Genomic DNA, 25,860 nt, shown 5'->3' with positions numbered 1-25,860 from the left:
CTACACCACAGAGGCGCAGTAAGTCACCGCACCGCAAAATATATTGCAAGTCGTAGTAATAAGCTACTGGAAAAACTTCACTTGTGTTTGAATTTATATGTAATTTTCTTGTAGTAAACTACTTGGAATGGAATATTTTGTTCATGTGGGTGAATTTCGAAGCGACTGCTTTGTAATTATGTTACGATCCTGTAATGGAGCAAGTTATATTTCGCAAATTTCGTATTCACTTCTTCGGGATTTATTTCGATTATTATGGTGTGTAATTTATACGCCTTTTCTTTTTTGTTTCTTGTTTTAATGTAGCTTCCTTTTTGTTACTCTTTTGTTATTATGCAATTTCCCGATTTGATATAATTGATCGTAATTGCCACTGCCAGAACTGTGGCAGAAACCTCCAGTATTTCTTCGAAAGGGTGAGTGAATATGGACGGGAAGCTACCGTCAGCCTGAGGGTATGTGACGGCCTCTCCTTCTATTGTGCTTTTTGTCTGGTGTCTCTGGGGATTTCCTGGAAGGAGAAACTAGAACGTTGTTTTTCTGGACGCAACCCGAAGATACTAAAATGTTATCATGAAGTAGATAAACGCAGTTACTTTCCATAGAATTGTTTGTCTTGTTGTTAATGATGTGTAATTTATGTTACAAGTTTACTTCGTTGTCTTGATGCTGTGAGTAAACTATCCCACCCGAATATCTCACAGCAATGTATTTAATAATAATAATAATAATAATAATAATAATAATAATAATAATAATAATAATAATAATAATAATAATAATAATAATAATAATAATAATAATAATAATAATAAGTGGGCCCGTGCTGTTCCACAGCATTCCTTATAAATAATGCCCGGATTTACATTGCGGTAGTAGGTTAGATTACAAACTAATTTCGTTAGTAGGAAATATCGGCCACCCGCTCTTCCATAATGTAGAAAGAGTAACATAAATTATAGAGGATCTGATGGACTTTACCCCTACGGTTTATGCAAACCACATAGCATAGTCGTTGTGAAGGTAGACTATACTTGCTTCTCGCTTCTGTAAGTTTGCATTCTAACCTATTAATGCATAAATTTACTCTACTTATAAATAGATCAGATAACTCGTTTTGAAATGCCATTCGCAGTCATATTGTTTTGCTTGCCCTTTTCAATGGTTTTATAAACATATGCAGGTAATATAGTTTATAAAAGTTCTTTCTTTACAATATTCTATGTACTTCGACCATTCGGCCGTATCTGGATCTTTATATATTCAAACAATGTTGCCCGAGATAGTTCAACATACAATAGACAGTGGCTGAATACTGGTTCGGTTAAGTAGACTACCCAGTTTATCAAGAGTTTGTCATACAGAAGGCTAGAAGCCTCCGTGGCTCAGGCGGCAGTTCGTCGGCCTCTCCCCGCTGGGTTCCGTGGTTCAAATCTCGGTCACTCCATGTGAGATTTGTGCTGGACAAAGCGGAGGCGGGACAGGTTTTTCTCAGGCTACCACGGTTTTCCCTGTCATCTTTTATCCAGCAACACTCTCCACTATGATTTCATTTCGTCGGTCAGTCATTAATCATTGCCCCAGAGGAGTGCGACAGGCCTCGGCAGCCGACACAATTCTTATCCTCGCCGCAAGATGGTGGCTTCATTCATTCCATCCCTGACCAGTTCAATGACTGGAAATCAGGTTGTAGGTTTTTATTCACAGAAGTCGAGTGTGTAGGTATGTCGACTGTTTTTTTCTTAGCAGCATGTAAGTTATTAGGAACGTTCTGCCATCTGTTGTGTATATTCAGAAGCTGGAGAAGGTCAGAGAATCAAAGAGTATCTAGCAGAGAATAGTATTCTTCCATCATCAGAGGAAGTGTATACTCTGTGGCTTGACAGATAGTAATCAAACATGGCTGCATGAAAATCACACATATCAGAATATTAATACAAGTGTTAGTTGCTTAGCAACCTGCTAAGTACAGAATGTATTGCGGGTTAGTGTAAGCCTTCGCCTGCAATTGTTGGAGTGATCATTTAATGATTTGATTTTATGATTACTCAAAGTTGGCTGAACTTAGAGACCTATCAATGTCTCATGATTCACCGGCAGGTAATTTAGGACAAAATAGAAGAGAAATGAAGCAAACCGAACGGGAGGATTTGCCGAAGCTGTTTTGAAGACAGGCCAGACGTGGACCGAAGAAAAGAAGAAAGCTCACCTAAGAAGGAGTATTGGGCGACTGTTAAAGATCAAGACCTAAAACGGTTGAAACAGCGTGGTATATAGCTGGCCGGAACGAAAGAATAAAAATATATCCAAACCTCCATTTGTTCACGTAATTCACAAACCATCCACAAGGAGTCCTGTCTAACAAAAGAGATTTCTTTCTTCGTCACTGGCACGGGAGATCAGGATGCGCTTTGGGAAATATTGACCCTTGGTAATCTTCTTACTACTCTACATCCCCAGAGTGCTTGGGGCCACCGTGGAGTGTGTTAAGAGGGACTGAGAAAATAGAGGGTTCCTTGCCACTGAAATGTATATCCTCTCAAGTCGAGATAAGGCAGGCATGTCAAGGTCACGATCACACTGACAGTTCTGTGTGCATGAGAAATAGATGGTACGAGTGCTAGTGCAAGATAGTATCATATAGCATGCAGGGGGTGTACATTACACGTTCGTTACAATGGTACCCTGCACAATGCATTGTATAAATTCTTTCAGTCCTACATTCGTGTCTGTGGTTTAGTGGTTAGTGTGATTAGTTGCCATCCACAGAGACCTTGTTCGATTCCCGGCTCTGCCATGGAATTTGAAAAGTGGCATAAGGAATGGAACGGGTACACTCAGCATCGGGAGGTCAACTGAGTAGAGAAGATTCGATTCCGACATCAGCCATTCTCAAAGAGGTTTTCCATGTTTTCCTACTTTTTCTACAGGGAAATGCCGGTATGGTACGTGACTTAAGAACAAACCCGATTCCTTACCTCTTCTTTGCCTAACACCTTCTAATCTCTCCATCCCGTACAGGGCCCCTGTTCGGCATAGCAGGTGAGGCCACCTGGCCGAGGTACTGGTCCTCCTCTCCACATGTACTCCCGACCAAATATCTCACGCTCCAGGACACTTTCCATGAGGCAGTGGAGGTGAGATCTGGATCCGGGGAGAAAACTCACCCTGGAGGATAAATTGATCCTCAAAAAATAAATGAGTAAGACCATGTGATCAACAGCAGCGCATTCTGTTTGGACTAGCCGTGGAAAGGTATTTTCTTCCTCTCTTGTATAAGTCGAGATCAAAAACTTTCCGTTTGACAGCGTTACTGCAGCGGACATGAAAAGTAGCACGACTCTGATGCGAGTATATTGGCATCTCCATGTGCCGAGGTGTGTGCGTTAAATGCGGCAACGTGAGCTACAGTGACGTTATTACCAAATGCGTCCAAACAGGACCAACGTGCTGTTATTCTGTTCTTGGCTGCCGAGGGACAAACACAGGTGGACATCCATCGGAGATTGAAGACGGTGTATGGCGCAGCATGTTTGTCGAAAACCACCGTTATGGAATGGTCCACCAAGTTCCGTGCGGGTCGCGTTTCGACACAAGACGCAGGTCGATCTGAGAGGCCAGCCTCATCCCTTATGGACAACAACAAGCGGGCGGTGGGTGAGGCTTATAGTCCTGATCTCTCTCCATGAGATTATCACGGCTTCGGTCGCCTCAGAAATCCACAGTTCTAGCCCTTAACGCAAGCAGCTCAGTGTTGAAAACACCCTAGGGATATGAGCTACGAATTTTAGGTAAATAAAGTATAATAAAGTATGAGAATATATTCTTTATTTTTCACTAAAACTTCAAATCATTTCCTTAGCCATCGTTATGCGGTCGATTAGATTAGCAGTTTGTCTTTTTCTACCACTACGGGAGTTAATGTGAGTCAATGCAGAGTTTCACTTAAGCCTTTATAACTACATTCGGTCTGACATTTTTCAAGAAATCAAGAAACATCAGATAGTACTGAACCAAGGAACGCATTATAGAATTAATTATGTAAATAAGTTAATTCGGATAGGACCTGAATTAATAAGAATACAAGTAAAGAAACACGCAATTTTGGGCTTGTTTTTCGGGAACTGCACTTAGACCGGAAGTGATTTTAGAAAATTGTTTTTTTTTTAATTTGATAGAGCTATTTAAGGCCAGCCCCGCGGTGTAGGGGCAGCGTGCCTACCTCTTACCCGTAGGTCCCGGGTTGGATTGCCGGCCAGGTCAGGGATTTTTACCTGGATCTTGAGGGCTGGTTCTAGGTCCACTCAGGCTACGTGATTACAATTGAAGAAGAGCTATCTGACGGTGAGATGGCGGCCCCAGTCTAGAAAGCCAAGAATAACGGCTGAGAGGATCTGTCGTGCTGACCACAAGACACCTCGCAATCTGCAGGCCTTCGGGCTTGATAGGGCCTGTAGTGCCATGGGGTTTGGTTTTAGAACTATCCAAGGCCCTTTAGCCCTTCAACTTTCGACACAATTAAGGAAATTGCTTAATTTTACGTTTTTTTTTAGTATGGGGACCCTACTGTGTCTGCTGAGAAATTTTTTCAAGATTGAAAGACCTGTCGAATGGGGACGTGAAGCAGGCGGTTACGGACTTCTCCACGCAGCAGGTCACGGTGTTTTACCTCACGGGGAATTTGCCTGAATGGCTTCTCGATTCAGGACTGTGCTTCCGTCGAACAGAAACATTTTGATCGACCCTCGTGTATATTGCTTCACTTACAAGCTATATTTATTTGTGGTTTTATTTTCCTGCGTGGTTTGGTAATGCTACGTATTTCTGATAATTCATGGGAATGACGTCGTCACTGACCAATACCAATTTCATATCCGACTCGTTGGCTGAACGGTCAGCGTACTGGCCTTCGGTTCACAGGGTCCTGGGTTCCATTCCCGGTCGGATCTGGGATTTTAACCTTCAATGGTTAATTCCAATGGCTCGGGGGCTGGGTGTTTCTACTGTCCCCAACATCCCAGCAAGTCACACACCACACATAACACTATCCTCCACTACAACACCACGCAGTTACCTACACATGGTAGATGCCGCCCACCCTCATCGGAGGGTGTGCCTTACAAGGGCTGCACTCGGCTAGAAATAGCCACACGAAATTACTACCAATTTCATAGCTAGTCCATCAATTGAGAATAATATCGCCCGCTCTTCACTAGGTTATACATGTAAATGTACTAATGGCGGCGGGATGGTGGGTTTTTGGACATCTCTTCTCAAAAAGGAAGTTTTACATCTCTTCTACTAAGTCATCTACTTATAAAGCTTGTCTGAACAGGTCTGTAATTTTACCACTTTACAAAATAAAAGATACAGTATAAATAAAGGGGGGAGGTGACTGAGACGCCGCAGAGAATAACAAGAAAAAGGAAGAGCCGTTGATGGATTACTGCACCGGTGGGAAAGCTTGCAAGCAATTAAGAGTACTTAGATTGTTTAAGAGTTGTTGTTGTTGTTGGAATTATATCGGATTGTGGAGTTGAGCGAAGTTAACTGTAGCTGTAGAGACATATGGCTCCTTTAAGAGCACGCATAAAACTAGTTGATCGTCACTGGCTCGTAAAAGTCTCTCTTATTATGGATTATTCTTAGGACAGTCTAAGCTACGACTGCTTAACTTTCTTCACGCGCCTCTCAGGGAATACGCGTATAACAAAGCAATACTATCATAGCTCAATTCTCCAGCGACATTAAAATGTAACCAGTACGGGATATTATATCTGTGGCATTCGGACAGAAAATGTTAGTGCAATTTTACTTCTATTTACGTTAACATGACAAGCAATAGCAATTATACCTCCCCGCCATTGTGTAAAGTTTCGAAACTCTTAACTAACTTCTTTTAGAAGATATTACCAGGTCGAAAAACGCAAATAAGTCATACACAAAAAAATGCATACATACCATTGGCGTATGCTGGGTTAAGGCGTGGACTGGTCTTAGCGTAGCCCTTTTCGATAGTTGTTTTAGTGAACGTCATGTCTTAAGCGTTTTGAGCTGTAGTCAATAGCCAACGGAGAAGCCTGCTGTGTTGTCAAGGCTTCAGAAGCTACTGCCCTGGTCTCTGCTACTGTCAATACAATAATCAATTTTTTTTTGCTAGGGGCTTTACGTCGCATCGACACAAATAGGTCTTATGGCGACGATGGGATAGGAAAGGCCTAGGAGTTGGAAGGAAGCGGCCATGGCCTTAATTAAGGTACAGCCCCAGCATTTGCCTGGTGTGAAAATGGGAAACTACGGAAAACCATCTTCAGGGCTGCCGATAGTGGGATTCGAACCTACTATCTCCCGGATGCAAGCTCACAGCCGCCCGCCTCTACGCGCTCGGCCAACTCGCCCGGTAATCAAAAATTTGATCAGTGGAAATGGTAGCCTAAACTTTTAGAAAATTAAAGTCCGGTTATGTGGCTAAATGGGTAGTCCGATGGCCCCGGTTCAATCCTCAGAATCAACACCCTCGTAATCTTTATTCCCTGGCTTGGGGACTAGGTATTTATGACGTGTTCGCCATTCATTTCATTCTCATTAGGTCACCACCAAGCGTATATAAATTCTATGTATTATTATTACTAAAATTTTGAATTTTACAGCGTTACCAGTGCTCGTACGCATCGCTAACTGCTTTACTAGCTTCCTCGAGAGATCAGTGGTGGTGTCCGACCCATGATCACGGGTTCTATTCCAACCAACACTCCTGTAACAGCAGCCGTGCAGTCTCTTCCTACAAGGATGTACAAGTAAACGGGAGTGAAATACCAGCACTCCGTTCTCTATATAATTAAGTGAGAAGTATGAGGTGAGGAAGGATATACGATGAGTAACGCATGGTTGCTGGTTAGCAGGGGCGATCTGACGGAGCGAAGCCTAGCACACCTATCCCCCTCCCCCGCCGGTTCCCGCACCGGAGAGGAACGCAGAGCCTGGGCTGCGATATCAGTCTCCGATGCCTTGCTCTCAGAAATACGTGCGACGTTTCTTCTCAATAATTTCAAGTTCTGTAAATGGAACAATGTGTCAGATGCTTGTATTATAATGTGCTTTAGATTTCTATCGTTCTCATGTGAGGTTTGGGCTTCACCGGTAGCCTTGGTAGCGCTTAATACGCGCCACTGATACGTACATACGCATTGTCAAAATCTGCGAAAATATTCTGGGGGGCTTCAACATGAGGATCTTATTGTAATATATAACGGAGCAATACAACCTCTGCTGCTGTACGGAGCAACTGTATGGATTGCAGCTATGAATATTTACGAAAGAGTGCAAAGGCTTACTGACATCAAAGTCGCAAAAGTTTTCCGGGTTATATTTATCGAAACACTGTGTATCATTACAGGACTGACACCTATTGTTATTAAAGCAGAAAAGTGTGCAAAATTATACCCAGTATGGAAAGAAATGAGACGAGATAATTTAATAGACTTTGCAGTGGGAATTGAACATAGCAGAAAACATCGTAATTAGTGAGATCAACAAATCTGAAAATGACGCCCTTCAAATATTCACAGATGGAAGCAAGAGTGACATCGGTGTGGGTTCAGAAGTAGATATATTTCTGGAAAATAAACTTATACGACATGTAAAATTAAAACTGGATAAATGTTTTTCGAATAATCAGTAAGAAAAGTTGGCAATTATGAAAGCACTTACATATATAAAAATACTGGTATTAAACGAAAATATCCTGTAGAAAGCCAAGATATTCACTGACAGTAAAATAAAAATAAATTCATTAAAATAACTTCAACTACCTTATCCACCAAATCAAAATGAAAGCGAAGATTCTTGCAAGTAAGAAGTGGAAAATCGAGTTCACGTTGATTAAGCCTCACGCTGGAAACTACGATAACGAACTTGCGGCCAAGGAAGCAGCGCACGACACTGAAATTAGTGAGTATTAGAGCAAAATTCCAAAACAGTATTTTGATTAAGGAATTGAGAGATAAGAATATAAGGAAATGGAGGAATGAATGAGATCAAACCACGAAGGGTTCAGTAAAAAAATATTTTTCCCAGTGTAATATTTATTTATTTAACGCCACATTTCACAGCAATGGTAACGTGTCATGGAACGTTAAGAGATTATTTTCATCGTTCTAAAACTTTAGATAGTCCCATATGTCAATGTAATGCCAGTGATCAAACTGTTGGCCATTTATTATTTCATAGTGAATTACTTGAGAGAGAAAGAAGTGTTTTAGTTAAACATATTTTAACCGAGCTCGATAGCTGCAGTCGCTTAAGTGCGGCCAGTATCCAGTATTCGGGAGATAGTAGGTTCGAACCCCACTGTCGGCAGCCCTGAAGATGGTTTTCCGTGGTTTCCCATTTTCACACCAGGCAAATGCTGGGGCTGTACCTTAATTAAGGCCACGGCCGCTTCCTTCCCACTCCTAGGCCTTTCCTATCCCATCGTCGCCATAAGACCTATCTGTGTCGGTGCGACGTAAAGCAAATAGCAAACATATTTTAGGTACAGAGTCATGGCCAGTGAGCAAAAGTAGGTTAATCCAAAATTATTTTCAACAGTTCTTACGTTTATCGAACTCAATTGTATTTGAACAACTGTAAAAAAAAAGATATAATTTTGTTTACATTATTATTTTGTTTCCTTATGTACATCATAAAAGCCATGAAATTGAGAATGTATCTCACACGTAATTAGAAAATTAAGTTACATTTGTAAAATGATTACTCAAGCATGTAGTATTGCTGTCATGTAATGCTGTGAACAAACGGTTTTAAAATATATATATGTATATATATATATATATATATATATATATACATACATATTCACTGTAGACTGTTATGCCTCTCAGCGTTGAGTCTGCAAGCTTCTGTAAAGTTATCAAACACCCCCACATTGCTCCATTTGTAACTAGTTCAGGGCCTCGGCTCTCATGGTGCATGCGCCAGTGCATTGCGCGGTGCAAGGTGCAAAAGACGACTTCGCTAGGTTGACCAGAGTGCAAACCACCACTCCTGGATTTTGAGTAATTTCTACGCTTCTCTCTCTCGCTCCGCCTATTTTTCCCTTACTCCCTTGCTCTTCAGCGCTCCGAGCTAAGTGAAACCGAGCTTAGGCGAGTCAACCCGAGGCAAAACGCTGTTCCGAACTGAGCCGAGTCGGACCGATGCCCGGTTCACAGAACCTCTGCGCCTCGTTTTGCTCGCGTGAGATTTTGGGTGTTTGAGAGGCCCTGGTTTAGATCCTTATATCTTATCTTTAAATCATTGGAAACTGTCTCCAACCATCGTAGTGTATGTTTCCACTTCTCTTACCCTACACAGATGAGTCCATAATTCTCCCACATAACATGTCCTCCTCCATTCACAGGAAAACGACAGTGTATCATAACCTGGTACTGTGTTATTCTTATCCTTCCTTCCTTCCTTCCTGACTCACACTCATTTTATTGTCCTTATTTCTGATACGCACTTTCCTTTCCATCTTCAGCTCTATCCTGTTAGCTTTCGTTTAAGGAAAGTCGCAATGCTGTATCTCGTCAATGTTAAAGTAGCTGAATAAATAAACCGTTTTCTCAGTAGCCACTGAATGTAGAAAGATGATTGTTTAATATGATGTCATCTCATATTTTTGCATACACATCTAGAAAAGCTTTAAAATATATGCTACGAAAAACGTTGAAAATGAAAACCTACAACCTGTTTTCAAGTCATTGACCGGGTCAAGGATGTAATGAATGAAGCAGATATAGGCTGTTAGTACGATGGGGTCGCCACTCCCAAAGTGATTTATTAATGGATGATAGATGCTATGAAATGAGAATGGAGAGTGTTGCTGGAATGAAAGATGACAGGGAAAACCGGTGTACCCTAGAAAAACCTGTCCCGCCTCCGCTTTGTCCAGCACAAATCTCACATGGATTGACCGGGATTTGAACCACGGTATCCAGCGGTTAGAGGCCGACGCGCTGCCGTCTGAGCCACGGAGGCTCTCACGAAAAACGTTATGACTATTAAAATTAATCCTTAATTTAAATTTTTTATGCAGATATTTTATTATAAAAGGAAAATATTCAAGAAATATCAATCAAAGTAGATCCATACTACCACAACAGTATCACAAATATTTGGTAAACATTTCACGGAAATGCACCCAGTAGTTTCTGAGTAAAATGGGTATTTGTTTTGAAAAAGAGATTTTGAGTAAATTACATCTATAAGTTAAAGTTTCGGTAAAGCTCACCTATTGAAGAATATAAGCTTTCAAATTCTCCGTCAAAATAACACTGCATCTTGCGATTTCAACTCAAGCAGGGTGATCAACTAATAAAAGGTATATTTCTCGTCAAAACACACCAAACAACAGCCTTCTAGAGTGAACAGTCCCCGCGATAAGTGTAAATTAGTGATACATTGCGCAAAACATATCTTGAAATTTAAGTGCACCAATATATTAGATCAGTTATTTAAAATAGTAAATATTTGAATGAAACAAGTGCTACATTAAACAGAATAATTCGCACGTTAATAAAATGTCATCATCGCAGGTTGTTCTGCCATCCAGCAGGTCCAATCACGGCAGTGACCTCCATATCTCTCAATCTTGTGCCCTTTTCTTCACTTCTGCATTATCTTCCTTTCTTTATCTAATGCTGTCTAATAACTGATATTGTCTCCTTCCCCTTCCTCTTTTTTCCTTTTATTATCCCTTCCATTTCTACTCGTAATAAAGTATTATGTCTTAGATTATGCCCTATCCAATTTTTCTTCCTATTTTGGATTACGGCCAGCATGCTCCTCACTTCTCCCACTCTCTTCAGAACTTCCTTATTTGATATTTTATCTTCTCTCTTTGCTCCTTCAATTCTTCGCCAAATCCGCATCTCAAATGCCTCTATTCTTCTCTGTTCTTCAAAACATCAAATATCAAAATTTGCCCATTCGGACCTTTATGACTTTCCTTAATTAATTTATTTTAATTTATTGTATTGTTATTTTTATTTCTTTTACCACGTTCGTCCCTGACTCGTCTGATGAACTTGCTGTTTACTTCGCACGCCCATACGGTGGAACAAGAAACATCTTAACTGGAGGTACGATGGTGTCGTTAGAACGCTAGCGCACAGTGAGCTATCTGGTGACGAGCGAGAGTGCCACTTACTACAGACCAACGGTTCAAACCTTTATTATTAGCGAAGTGTTGTTCGTGAACAGACGAGATTTTCTTCTGAGAGTTCTCTGCCAAACGTAAACAATTTCACCTTGTTTCCTGACACAGGAGAAGATTGTCATGTCTGCGATTACTTATTTAATTATGATACACGGCACAGCGGTTATGCTATGAACTTTGCATAACCGTTAGGGGTACGGCCCATTTTTAAACCCCTACAATATATGTTACTCTCTCTACATTATGACAGAGTGGGAAAGGCGATACTTTCTAATAACCACGTAAATTTGCATTTTAATCTATTAATGCACAAAAACCCGGGGCTTATTAATTAGTACTATCAGTTTAGTATATTATTAGCATTAATATAACGCGTAGTTATTAGTTTAGAATATTATTATAGAATAAAATGTTAACGGTATTAATTGTATAATAATGTAAAGTAAGAGCGACATACAATAAGTGGGGTAAAGAAATCCTTTAGTGTGAAAAAATAAATAAATGAATAAATAAATAAATAAATAAATAAATAAATAAATAAATAAATAAATAAATAAATAAATAACTAACTAAATAAATAAATAAATAAATAAATAAATAAATGTGTTAAACCTACGCTCCCGACACCCATCTGTATATTTCCATTTGTCTGCTAGATGCCACACTCCTGTTGAAAAACTCTATATTGAAAACATCATGGGGATATGAGCTACGAATTTTAGGTAAATAAAATATAATTATGTATGAGAATAGATTCTATATTTATTCCTAAGAATTACAAACTTTCCTTAATCATCGTTATCCGGTCGATCAGAGTGGCAGTTTGCCTTCGTCTTTTGTGAGTCAACGCATCGTTTCACTTAAACACCACTACGAACGCTAATGTGAGTTTCGCTTAAGCCATTATAACTACATTCGGTGTGAAGAAAAATCAAAACCGCCTGAGGGTTTTGAACCAAGGAACACATCACAGAATGAATTATGTAAATACATTAATTTGGCTATGATTTGAATCAACAAGTAAACGAGTAAAGAACAAGGCTGTTTTTCCGGAACTGCAAATAGGCCGGAAGTGATTTTCTAAATTTGATTTTACTTTTGTAGCTTGGTAGAGCTACCCAAGACACATACTTTGAAACCTTTCCGGGCTCCTTATACCTTCAACTTTTGGCACAATTTAGGAAAATCCTTCATTTAGTTTTTCGTAGTATGATGACCCCTACTTTGTCAACTAAGATATGTTTTCAACATGCTGTTGTGATATATGCCTTACCCTCGTATAACTCACCTTCAATGTACACACAAACCCTATGGATACCCACGACAAACAGTGTATCAATAGGTCCAATATATACCTGTTAGGAACTTGCAGAACACCATGTACTTACCCTTCTTTCCATCGACTGTATGTATTTGGTGCTGTAGTATTGTAAACACTGGTCGACAATGAGATGCGTACTCACCTGTTCCTCCCGGACCGCCCCACGTAGTTCGATCAGACCAGCGGCCCTGCACGGGCGGATCACTGCCACAGCCCGCCGACGCCAGAGTCACTGATGTGGGCAGCTTCAGCCGCCCCCTGAGGTCCCGACGCCGTGCCTTGCGGGACAAGTCCAGCTCGGAGGCGGCGCTCGAGACGGCGGCGGCTCTGTTCACGTAGGCGGCAGCTAACGAGTCACGTGATGATGAGAAGTAGCGCTGTCAACAGAAAAACACAACACGCTCACATAGAAAGCAATCTCCACTTTAATATCCTCAGGATTTTTTGTACAGTAACAAGTTGTAGTACAAGTTGATACAGAGTGGTATTAGGAACTCTTCTCACATCTCATACACGGGAACTACCTACCGGCCGACAAAACCTACCACAATTCCGCAGTAAATTAATAATAATAATAATAATAATAATAATAATAATAATAATAATACATATGAATCAATTGACAGAAAGAGGCTCTTAAAACTTTAGGAGGAATTCGGAGTATATGGGCGATGATGGTGGTGGTAAAATGAAAACAGGCAACATTCCAATAAAAGAAAAATGGACAAACAAGCAGGGTCTACAAGTGGACTGTCTCGCTTTTGCTGATGGTCTAGCATTATTAGCAGAAAATAAAGATTAGAAAAAAATCCACAGTTCTATCCGTTCAGGCAAGCAACTCAATGTTGTAAACATCGTAGGGATATGAGCTACGAATTTTAGGTAAATTAAATATGACGAAGTATGAGAATACATTATTTATTCCTAATAATTACAATCCTTTCCCTACAGTAATCATTGTTATCCGGTCGATAAGATTAGCAGTTTGGGAAGTTTGCCTTTTTATACCACTACGAACTCTAATGTGAATTTCACAAAAGACTTTCTAACTACATTCAGTGTGGACATTTTTCAAAAAATAAAAAAAACGTCTTAATTAGAGGAAGAATTTTGTAAATAAGTTAGTTTGGCTGGGATTTCAATAACAAAGAAAACGACTAAAGAAACACGCGATTTTACACCGTCTTCCCTCATCTGCATTTAGGCTGGATGTGATTTTCGAAATTTTTTTCTTTTGCTTGATAGATCTATCCAAGACTCAAAATTTGAAATCTTTCCGAACGCGTTAGCACTTCAACTTTCGGAACAACTGAGAAAATTGCTTAACCCTCGAACCGGTAGCTGACGATAGATCGGCAGGTCCACTTAACCAGTAAATAAAGCTAGAAGATGTTGTGAATATTTCTGTTAAATGGCAGCATTCACCCAGGCATGTTTTCTCTTTAGAATGTGGAAGGTTTCGTTGTTAAATACATCCATTTTTGTACGATATCTTTGAAATAATTGAAGATCGCATTTCGCAGAGCTTTGAAACAGGTGTGGATTTTGTTGTGACTTCCTTTCATTGTTTACTGTGTGTTATGCACACACGAAGGCTACATTTTCGGATTTAAATGATGAAGGTATTGTAATTGAATTAAATGCATCTGGAAACTCAAGGCCTTCTCCAGCAGAATGGAGGTGTTGTGCTACCTGACGTAGGTTATGAACGCCCACCGGTTAGAGCTTTATCAAATACCGTAATTTTTTGAATAATTCCTGAAGTATTCACACTATTCACTTAAAATTTGCGTACCTATAATCGTAATTAATTTCTCTACAATATGTATATTTTAAATATTTTATGAAAAAGAGATTCGTCATTTATATTTGATGTCTAAGTGAAAAATATTTCTTGATTTTTTGAGGGTGCATTTAACGCGGTGGAAAATAAAAATACTATTACATTGAAGGTAAATGCAAACCACTTTTCAAATAGTCCAGTTCATGCTGAATGTTTTGGTGTATTATATGTGCATATTCTGTGAATAATACATCTGTCAAAGTGACATACATCAGGTACTGCAAATTTGTGGTGCATACCCACCGGTTAGAGCTATTTCAACTACCGGTTCGAGGGTTAATTGTACGTTTCTCGTAGTATGGAGGCCCATACTTTGCTAAGAAATCTTTTCGACATTGAAATGGTTGAAAAACTGCAAGACATAGCATAAAACGCAGGATTCATGGTCGAATATGAAGAAGCCGAGTATATACAAGACAGGCGCGATAATGAAAAGCTCCTGAGAATAAAATTTTGAGAAATTAAGAGAGTTGATTTGGTGAATGGATACAAGCAAAGGGGTTTTATAAGGAAGTGAATAAAGAAAGATCTAGGAGGAAGGAACCAGCATATAGACTAACACAAAACAGATACAATAACAGAGTGGTCTCATACAAAACAAAAACAAAACAAAACAAAACAAAAATTTTGCTTTACGTCCCACTAACTACTTTTAAGGTTTTCGGAGACGCCGTAGTGCCGGAATTTAGTCCCGCAGGAGTTCTTTTACGTGCTCGTGAATCCACCGACTCGAGGCTGACGTATTTGAGCACTTTCAGATACCACCGGACTGAGCCAGGATCGAACCTGACAAGTTGGAGTCAGAGGGCCAGCGCCCCAACCGTCTGAGCTACTCAGCCCGGCCTTTGACATTATACAACAGTTGTCAAGACAGAGGCAATGTATAGCTCAGACTGCCTGGTACTGTATAAGAAAATGGAAACTGACGAGTGAGAAGAGGAAGAAAGAAAGAAAGAAAGAAAAAATAATCTACTGTAAGAAAGATGCTAGGGCCAGTTGAAAGAAAATACCATACTTGGCGGAAGAGACATGCAGGGAAGATTACAGACACAACGCCCAAGATAAGATTGAAATTTTATTGACAACTTAGCAGAGTGCGCGAGAATTAGCTGACAAGAAGAATTTTCAAGTAAGGAAGACCATTAAATGGGCTAAGGAGATAAGAAAAAATATGGAAATCGTCACTATCAGACCTATCTGTATCGGTGCGACGTAAAACAAATAGTAAAAAGATATTGGAAATACTGGGGCGGTACAACTGAGATCCGAAACCGAGCCGTATTTCTAGCTAATGTTGATGCATTCAGATGGTTTGACGAAGTACATAAAATAGAACCATGTGGTCAGAAGAGAGGGAAAGGCATCTCAGTGAAAGGATGAAAAAATTCAGGGGGGATAAGAAGAGACGATACGTTAAACCACTTGTTTTTGGCTGTCCATGTAAGTAATAATGATGTTAATAATACACCACCCCGAAAGTTAAGTTCTTAGGAGAAATTTAGGAAACTTTTGATATTAGTACAGGGGTCAGGCAACGAGATGGCTTATCTCCATTGCCGTTCAAACTTGTGCTAGAGAAAGTAGTCCAAACAAAAGGGATTAATATCTGAAAGCTAGTTCAAGGTAAAATTCACATAATAGATTGGCCTTCGCAGATGATCTGGTAAATCTGTACAATAGGTAAGAAGAAATTCAGTCCCTGGAAAATCTTCAGTGCAACTGCGTATGAGAAAACCCGATACATGAAAGCAACTTCTCGATACTCAGACAAAATAACCTCTGGTAACTCAGTTTGGTGAAATCCTTCAAGTAAATAATTTCAAATCCTTAGGGAAAACCATCCGAGCATCCGGATTAAATCGTGAAGTAAACAAAGAGAGAATTTCTCAGTTACAAAAGGGCTACAAAATAACACGGAACAGGTACAAAAAATATCCCGAAACGTTAAATTAAAACACTATAACACTGTAATCAAGACTGAAGCATTATACTCATCAGAAACCATGATCACTCGAGGAAGGTTACTAATTTAAAATTTAGAAAAATAGTGTGCACAGAAAAGTTGTGAGTGAAGAGGAGGTCTCCAGAATTCTGAGAAAATATCCGACACTATTAGAAAAACAGGCGACTGAAATCTGATGGCCATATTCAAAGAAAGGAAAATTAATGATTTAGTAAACACATTTAATTATACCTCCTCGCTAAAAGTCAAGAATAATTGGATAATTAAAATTGGAAAAGACCTTCAAGAAATCAGCGTAGCAGGTGAAATTATATGGGACAGCTTTAGAACATTAGTGAACAAAAATCATTTTGCTGAAGAAGGCAATACTTCATGGACGGAAGAACGGAAGAACGGAAGTAAAAAAGAGCGAGAGGATGAACAGATTCTAGGAAGAGGAGAAAGCAAATTTATTTGCTAAATAAGTTGAATCGCCCTCTTTAGGTGGGCACTGCGTTTTGAAATAATAAAGTAGTAAGAATTGAATGCATTCGATTTTCAGATGACATGGCGGTTCTAGCAGAAACTGTGAAAATGATGAATGCTATCTTGGAAAAGTTGAACTGATTCTATAAGAAGTTAGGCATGAAGATTATAGGGAAAAGACCAAGGAATGATAATGGGGTCAAAGAAGGACTCAGCAGCTGAAATAATACTTTCGGGGGAGGAGATCGAACAAGTGTCAAAATTCAAATATTTGGGAAGCATAATCAGAAGTGACCTTTATTGCTTGGACGAAGTGAAGACTAGAATTTCAATGGCCAAGGAAGCATTTATTAAACAAAGGACCTTAAGAAGAAGTTAGTGAAGTGATTTGTGTGGAGTGTGGCGCTTTATGGGGCTGAGACTTGGACGTTGAGAAAACAGGAAGAAAGAAGACTAGAAGCATTTGAAATGTGGATCTGGCGGAAGATGGAGAAAGTCAGCTGGCAGGAAAAAGTATGGAATGAGGAAGTATTAAAAAGTGTGGGTGACGGAAGAAGAACGATATTGGAATTCATTCAAAGACGGAAGAAAAACTGGTTAGGCCACTGCTTGCGACGAAATTGTTTAATAACCGAAGCATTGGAAGGGAAGATACCAGGGAAATTGCAGAGAGGAAGGAAGAGGTATCAGTTAGTGGAGAGTGTAAAGGTGAATAGAAGCTATTGGAAGACAAAGAGAATGGCTGAAGACAGAGCAGCGTGGAGAATTCATGTGAAGACCTGCCGATAGGCAGACCAGTGATTATGATGATGAATAATGATATTGCCGCCTCTGTGGTGCAGAGGTTAGCATGATTCCACCCCTGGAACGGGTTCCACTCAGCCTCGGGAGGTCAAGTCAGTAGAAGGGGGGTCGATTCCCACCTCAGCCATACTCGAAGTGGTTTTCCGTGGATTCCCATTTTTCCTCCAGGATGATACTTAAGTTACTTCCTTGTCTATCCCTTCCAATCCTCCCATCCCCCACAAGGCCCCTGTTCAGCATTGCAGTTGAGGCTACCTGGGCAAAGTTACTGATCCTCCTCCAGAGTTGTATCCCCGAACCAAAATCTCAGGCTCCAGGACACTGGCCTGGAGGTGGCAGAGGTGGGATCCCTCACTGACCTGGACTGTAAATCACTCTCTCAGATGTCATTCTCCTCTTACGGAGAGCGTAGACCTACTACAAGATATTGTTGAAATGCTAGTCCGAAAGAACTTGGAAGTTAATTTTGTCATGGCAGCGTGAGAGAGAAGAGTGAACCACTACACTTTAAATCGGACATTTATATATTTAAAAAATAGCGTTAGGGAAAAACGGATGAGGGGATTTGAATTTTTAAAATTGAAAATTCATTATTATTATTTTTTTTTTTTTTGGAACATTTGTATAAAGTACAGTGGGGAAAGGCTCCGGGTGAATACAGCATTCCAAACCTTGCGAGCGCGCATGTGAAGTGGGAGTCAACAGCGTGCTCTCATGTGGGTCAGGCAGGTCGTTACTGCCGGAGTAGTCGGTGGGGGCGTTGGATATCTAAGACATTTCTTAATCCTGACCGGATTAGCGTCGGTGAAGATTGGCAGAGTGTTGAAGCGCAGATGAAGTTCAGTTACTCCCAGCTGCAGTAGCTCTTAATACCCTACTATCAGTCCCGGGAGCTATAAATTGGAAGGTGGAGGAAATGGCCTGCCATTACATATCCCTAGATTGCGAGAGCCTTTACGGCGAAACATGACAATCAAGGAATGAGGTGGGCGTTTCACGACAAAGTGGAAGATTACCATATTGATTGCCTGAAGACAACACACAAGCATTCGGTGTTACATGAAGTTATTCACAAAGCCAGGTTAGTGCCTTTTGCTGAGCTCCGCACTGCTTCGACGTGGATAGTGTCAGGATTCCTCTTCCTTCCTTAGTTCTTTCTTTCTTTCTTTCTTTCTTTCTTTATTTATTTATTTATTTCTTCCTTTCTATCTTTCCTAATCTGTTTACCCTCCAGTGCTGGTTTTCCCTCGGACTCAGCGAGGGATCCCACCTCTATCGCCTCAAGGCAGTGTCCTGGGGTGTGAGGCATTTGGTAGGGGATACAACTGGGAATGAGGACTAGTACCTCACCCAGTGGCTTCGGAAGGGATCGACAAGGAGAGGGAAGGAAGAGACCGTGGCCTTAAGTTAGGTGCCATCTCTGCATTTGCCTAGACGAGAAGTTGAAACCACGGATATCCACTTTGAGGATGGCTGAGGTGGGAATAGAACCCACCTCTACTCACTTGACCTCCCGAGGCTGAGAGGTCCCCGTCCCAGCCCTCGTTCCACTTTTCAAATTTCGTGGCTGAGCCGGGAATCGAACCCGCGCCTCCGGGGGGGGGGGGCGTCAGCTAATTATGCTAACCACTACACCCCAGATGGATTGTACTTCCATTGATAAAAATATTAATGAGTTTCTATATTGTGTATATGTCGGCCCAGCTGTGTACGGGAAGCGTGCCTGCCCCTTAGCTGGAGGCCCCTAGTTCGATTCCCGGCCAGGTCAGGGTCCACTCAGCCTACGGGATTACAATTGCGGAACTATCTGACAATGCATAATAGTAATGTTATTTCCTTTGCCGAGGTACCAGAATTTCATCCCGCAGGAGTTCTTTTACGTGCCAATAAATCTACCGACACGAAGCTGACGTATTTTAGTACCTTCAAATGCCACCAGACTGAGCAAGGTTTGAATCCGCCAAGCTGCCTCAACCGTCTGAGCCACCCAGCCCGACAAATCTGACAGTGAGCCAGGCCGCGATCTAGAAAGCCAAGGATAATGGCCGAGAGGAGTTGTACTGACTGCAGGCCTTGGGAATGAGCAGCGGTCGCTTGGTAGACAATGACCCTTCGGGGCTGTTGTGCCACAGGATTTGGATTTTATGTTGCGAACATTGTTATTTTATCCGAGTCTGCAGAAGATCTGTAGAAAACAGTCATTGTGCGAGTAATACCTCGTATCCTACACAACTCTCCCATCCATTATTTTCCGTAAGACTGGTCAAGCCTCCCAGCCACATAAGGATATGCAATCCATCAGAACAATGTTCGTTGTATTCATTTTCTTGTGCTAACGTGTAAAGGAAAATTAACATTAAATACAGTCAATTATAGAAGTGCGTAAATACGTCATGCAAACATATGAAGGTCGATCAAATACACTGACTGACAGAGCAAATGCAACACCAAGAAGGAGTGGTTCGAACGGGATGAAAGTTGGGGAAAAAACAGAGACGGCACGGACGAATAATTGATGTTTATTTCAAACCGATATGCAGGTTACACAATGCGCACGGCATCGACTCAGTAGGATGTAGGACCACCGCGAGCGGCGATGCACGCAGAAACACGTCGAGGTACAGAGTCAATAAGAGTGCGGATGGTGTGCTGAGGGATGGTTCTCCATTCTCTGTCAACCATTTTCCACAGTTGGTCGTCCGTACGAGGCTGGGGCAGAGTTTGAAAACGGCGTCCAATGAGATCCCACACGTGTTCGATTGGTGAGAGATCCGGAGAGTACGCTGGCCACGGAAGCATCTGTACACCTCGTAGAGCCTGTTGGGAGATGCGAGCAGTGTGTGGGCGGGCATTATCCTGGTGAAACAGAGCATTGGGCAGCCCCTGAAGGTACGGGAGTGCCACCGGCCGCAGCACATGCTGCACGTAGCGGTGGGCATTTAACGTGCCTTGAATACGCACTAGAGGTGACGTGGAATCATACGCTATAGCGCCCCAAGCCATGATGCCGCGTTGTCTAGCGGTAGGGCGCTCCACAGTTACTGCCTTATTTGACCTTTCTCCACGCCGACGCCACACTCGTCTGCGGTGACTATCACTAACAGAACAGAGGCGTGACTCATCGGAGAACACGACGTTCCGCCATTCCCTCATCCAAGTCGCTCTAGCCCGGCACCATGCCAGGCGTGCACGTCTATGCTGTGGAGTCAATGGTAGTCTTCTGAGCGGACGCCGGGAGTGCAGGCCTCCTTCAACCAATCGACGGGAAATTGTTCTGGTCGATATTGGAACAGCCAGGGTGTCTTGCACATGCTGAAGAATGGCGGTTGACGTGGCGTGCGGGGCTGCCACCGCTTGGCGGCGGATGCGCCGATCCTCGCGTGCTGACGTCACTCGGGCTGCGCCTGGACCCCTCGTACGTGCCACATGTCCCTGCGCCAACCATCTTCGCCACAGGCGCTGCACCGTGGACACATCCCTATGGGTATCGGCTGCGATTTGACGAAGCGACCAACCTGCCCTTCTCAGCCCGATCACCATACCCCTCGTAAAGTCGTCTGTCTGCTGGAAATGCCTCCGTTGACGGCGGCCTGGCATTCTTAGCTATACACGTGTCCTGTGACACACGACAACACGTTCTACAATGACTGTCGTCTGAGAAATCACGGTACGAAGTGGGCCATTCGCCAACGCCGTGTCCCATTTATCGTTCGCTACGTGCGCAGCACAGCGGCGCATTTCACATCATGAGCATACCTCAGTGACGTCAGTCTACCCTGCAATTGGCATAAAGTTCTGACCACTCCTTCTTGGTGTTGCATTTGCTCTGTCAGTCAGTGTATAAAGGTGATTTTTGTTTCTGAACATCAACAGTTGGTAGGACTAGCCCCGCGGTTCTTCTATGCTTAGGCGGGACCGTTAGGAGCAACAGGTCGGGAAGGAAGGACATTGTTCTGATGGACTGCATATTCTTATGTGGCTGGGAGGCGTGACGAGTCTTATGGAAAATAATGGATAGAAAACGTGTTCCGGGACACGAGGTATTACTCGCGCAGTGACCAAATCCTGAATGGTATTGACAGAGTCTTGGGGGAAGAAAAACAAGACGAAAACAACCAGTTCCGAAATAAAAGTAAAGGAGTGCAGTCCAACGAAGTCAGGCAATGTCAGAAATATTAGATTAGGAACTGAAGTCTTAAAGGAGGTATACAAATATTGTTACTTCGGCAGCAAAATAACTAACGATGGGAGAAGTAAGGAGGACATAACATGCAGACTAGCAAAAGCAAGGAAGAGCTTCCTTAAGAAAATAAATTTGCTCACTTCGAATATTGACAGAGGAATTAGATGTTTCTGAAGACTTTCGTCTGAAGCGTGACATTGTATGGGAACACGGACAATAACTGGGCTATAAAGAAAGAGAATAGAAGCATTTGAAATGCGGTGTTACAGAAGAATGCCGAGGGTGAGATAGGTAGACAGAATACTGAATGGAATTGATGAAAGGAGACCGATTTGGCTAAATTTGACGAGAAGAATGGATAGAATGATAAGACACATTTTGAGACAACCAGGCAGGATTTGTTCAGTTCGTTTTTGAGTAAATTGTAGGCGGTAAGAACAAAAGGGGTAGACCACGGTATGAATGTGACAAACAGATTACAACAGATGTAGGATGTAGTAGTTATGTAGAGATGAAAAGGTTAGCACAGGACAGGGTTGCATTTGATCCTCAACAGGTCACGGATGGTCTAGATGCCGCTAAAGAGGCATACTAGGGAAATGAGAAGTGATGGAGTTCGACGTTGCTATCTTCATCGAGGCAGAAGTTGCTACTAAATATCAGTCTGCTGATCTCACTGAAGGACATGCACCACCTGACACCGTAGCGACATTTGCACGCCATTCATAACCGGGACTGGTTGCATAAAGAATGGTATTACTAGCATCGCTCATACCTCGGTCACTTTCATATTGTCAAAGCCACGGATGAGACTGAGACACATGAATTAAGGTAACATATTCATTCTAGCCTATACCAGAAGACACTAGATCTCGCCAGCAAAGGCAAGCTATTTGTCTTTATGTCCAGCAAACAACTTCTATGTCTTTCAAAGTCTCCGAAGTGAAGGCAATCTTGTACTACCTCGGAACACTTACTTGCGATTTAACAGCAAGGCATCCTCAGTTGGAATCACAATCGTTGCCTGAGTCATTCGTACTCTACATAAAACTGCCCTGGCTATGTCTAGATGACAAGAGTCAGGTTCAGCCACAATCTTGTTTTGCTTTTCTTTTCTATATTTCAGGAACGGCTGATATTTTAACTGCCATCAAATCAGTAAAAAATAGTGACAAATTTGTTTGACACTAATTAAGAATTTTATTCATCAAAGAACCACACTAAATATTAATTACAGTTTGCAATACATAAAAATTAAGTTAAAACTTTGCTACCGAGACATCCCATGGAGGTCAGCATAAAGACTGATGAGTATAGCCCTGGTGTTTGGAGAGTAATAGGTTAGAACGCAAATTAATCGATCAGTAGAAAGGGTTGTCCAGCCCGCTTTTCCGTAATGTATTGAGAGTAGCATAACTTCTAGGGGTTCCGATAAGCCGAGCCCCTAATGTTTCTGCGAATCTCCCAGCAGAACTGTAGTCCGGCCTAGCCTCTGCTTGCTCCTAGCTTCAGTAAGTTTGCATTCTAAATTATTAATGCCTAAACAGCCATGCGCTATTTATGAGATGTGGCGCGTAGAATTAAGAGTCAGGAAAGGTGCAATGTGGTATTGGTTGGTGCATCCAAAGAGATACAAAATATGGAATAATTTCCGTCCCAACCGTATCAATCTAGTTGTTACGAAGTTAGGACGGCAAGTTCTCCCTTACACTTAACTACTGCCTACGAGATGTAAATGATTAAAATTACACAATTAGAGTAATAAGGACAATAGTAAAAGGTCATGATAAAATGAAATAATGTAGCACTAATAATAGCAAAAGTTTGGGACAGTAATAGTAGAAATTATGATAAATCACTACATATAATGTGCACATAATAATAAAAATCCTCCTCCTCTTCCTCCTTTCCCATTATCCAGCTTCTGCATGGTAGGGGTATGTATGACATTTCTCCACCTTTCTCTCTCCTTCCATCATTCATCTTCCATCATTTTGCCCCAGTCCAGGTTTCTTCTTCTTCTTGCACTCCTCTTTACCGAAATTATTTACCTTGTTCTAGTTCTCCCTCTATCTCTGCTTCCCTCGAACTTCATCTCCATAATCTGCTTTGGTATTCTTTCTTTTCTGCTCCATCCTCTTTACATAATAAAACCATCGTAATTTACTCCTAACAATTCCCTCGTTTATGTTTTCCATTCCGACCTCCTTTCTCACATCTTCGTTTCCCAATCTCTCTTTCATATCATGTTTCTTAGGTATTTCATTTCACTGGCTTGAATTGTTCTTTCCTCTCTACTGCCATTGTCCACATCTCAGCTACACAAGTCAGTATAGGTAGAGCCCTGCACGGATATCCGCGAAGCTTTGGGAGTAGCATAAATTCTGTGGGTTAAGATCAGCCGGGCCCCTGACATTTATGCAAATCTCTTAGCAGAACCGTTGTCCGGGCTGTTAGACGCTTCAGTATGTTTGCATTCTAATGCCTGAACACCCAGACGTTTTTCATGAGATATGGCACGTAGGATTACGAGTCAGGAAAGGTGCAATGTGGCATTGGTTGGTGCAACCAAAGAAATTAAAAAATGGAATAATTTCCGCTCCAAGCGCTCAAACGAATCAAACAGATGCAAACTGTGTGGCAGTGTGTATGCTCTTGCTGATACTTTCTAAGTAATTAAGTTTATTGATTTTAAATCAGGTATTATACTCTTATTTTGGTTACGATTAGGCGACCCTTGACGGCGATATGGAGAACGGTGATATATAAAGAGCCTTGCGACTATAAAGCCGTAAATCTGACCTAATCCTAACTGACTCTTGCCCGCAATTAGTGGAAGGAAGGAACAAAGTTTACGAAAGTGAACAGCTCAGTATGTCTTTTTACTTGTCGCAAGATGAAACTCCTCATAAACCTGTGACTGTAGGGGTTCTGGTGCCAATTGTCAGACATATTATATTATCTTAACAGAGCTATCTGTTTCAGTACCTTGGGTATAATATACTGTAGTTAAATATTTACAATATCCGCGGATAACCATTCGCGGATGCGGATAATATTTTCTATATTCGCGCAGGGCTCTAAATATGGGTATATAATACATTTTGTACAGTATCACTTTACACCTCCTTGATACTTCCTTATTCAGGACTCTTGTAGAATGCGTTGTCCTGTTGCACCCGCTTGATAAACTCCATGTGTGCATGACATTATACAACGAAAGTAATCACTTTAAAAATCACAATTGTAATAATAAAAACAAGTCACCTACAAAATTCTTTCCAGAACTCCAACTGGATCTGCAACTCTGGGAATACCAATGATGATTCAGAAAAGGAAGATCATGTGCGAAAAGAAAAATATTAACCAGAATAATTCCGTAAAATATTTTCAGAACAAATTAATAGACTATCTGTCGGCTTCAAAAGAAGCAGATCGTGAATTGTGCTTATGATAGCAGAAGAAGTATAATAAAAGGTAATTCGCCCAGCAAGTGGCCACATGGCAGCTGCCAGCTTGCATTCGGGAGATAGTGGGTTCGAACCCCACTGTCGAGACCTTAAAGTGGTTTTCTGTGGTTTCCCATTTTCACACCAGGCAAATGCTGGGGTTATACATTCATTAGCTATTCCCTGTCCCCTTGTCGCCAAAAGACGCATGTGTATCGGTGCGACGTAAAGAAAGTTGTAGAAAAATCGATACACGTGAATTTAGGAAGGGATAAGATGTGGCGATTTTAATGCTCATACAAGTCTATTGAGGCCTTCGGTTCGGAGGGTCCCGTGTTCAATTCCCGGCTGGATCGGGGATTTTAATGGCGTGTGATTAATTATTCTGGCTCGGGGACTGGGTGTTTTTGTTTGTCCCAACACTTTCATCTTCATATTCAGACAACGCCCTATACTACCAACCACTAAAGTAACACGCAATAGTGATTACATCCCCGCGATCCCACAGATACGCGAAGAGTGGTAGTAGAAGAAGAAAAAGAAGATGAATTTTAATGCTCATGCAAACTAATCTATGACAGCTACGGATACTATGATGAAATGTAAAAATATGAATCCAGAAATAATGTTTA

The 25,860-nt window shown here is 41.5% G+C and overlaps 1 protein-coding gene across 1 annotated transcript in view; it reads right to left on the bottom strand.

The window, feature by feature from the left end:
- Positions 1-25,860, bottom strand: part of LOC136885746 (cyclic nucleotide-gated cation channel) — a 651,252-nt gene that overhangs the window by 379,694 nt on the left and 245,698 nt on the right. The window contains exon 3 of the mRNA XM_068230217.1: positions 12,664-12,898. Within this exon, the coding sequence (XP_068086318.1) occupies positions 12,664-12,898 (235 nt within the window). The remainder of the gene's footprint in view (positions 1-12,663; positions 12,899-25,860) is intronic.

This window comes from Anabrus simplex, chromosome 14, assembly GCF_040414725.1.
Source record: "Anabrus simplex isolate iqAnaSimp1 chromosome 14, ASM4041472v1, whole genome shotgun sequence".
NCBI lineage: Eukaryota > Metazoa > Arthropoda > Insecta > Orthoptera > Tettigoniidae > Anabrus > Anabrus simplex.
The sequence above is the reverse complement of the archived record's forward strand: the minus strand, read 5'-3'. Positions and strand labels throughout refer to the sequence as shown.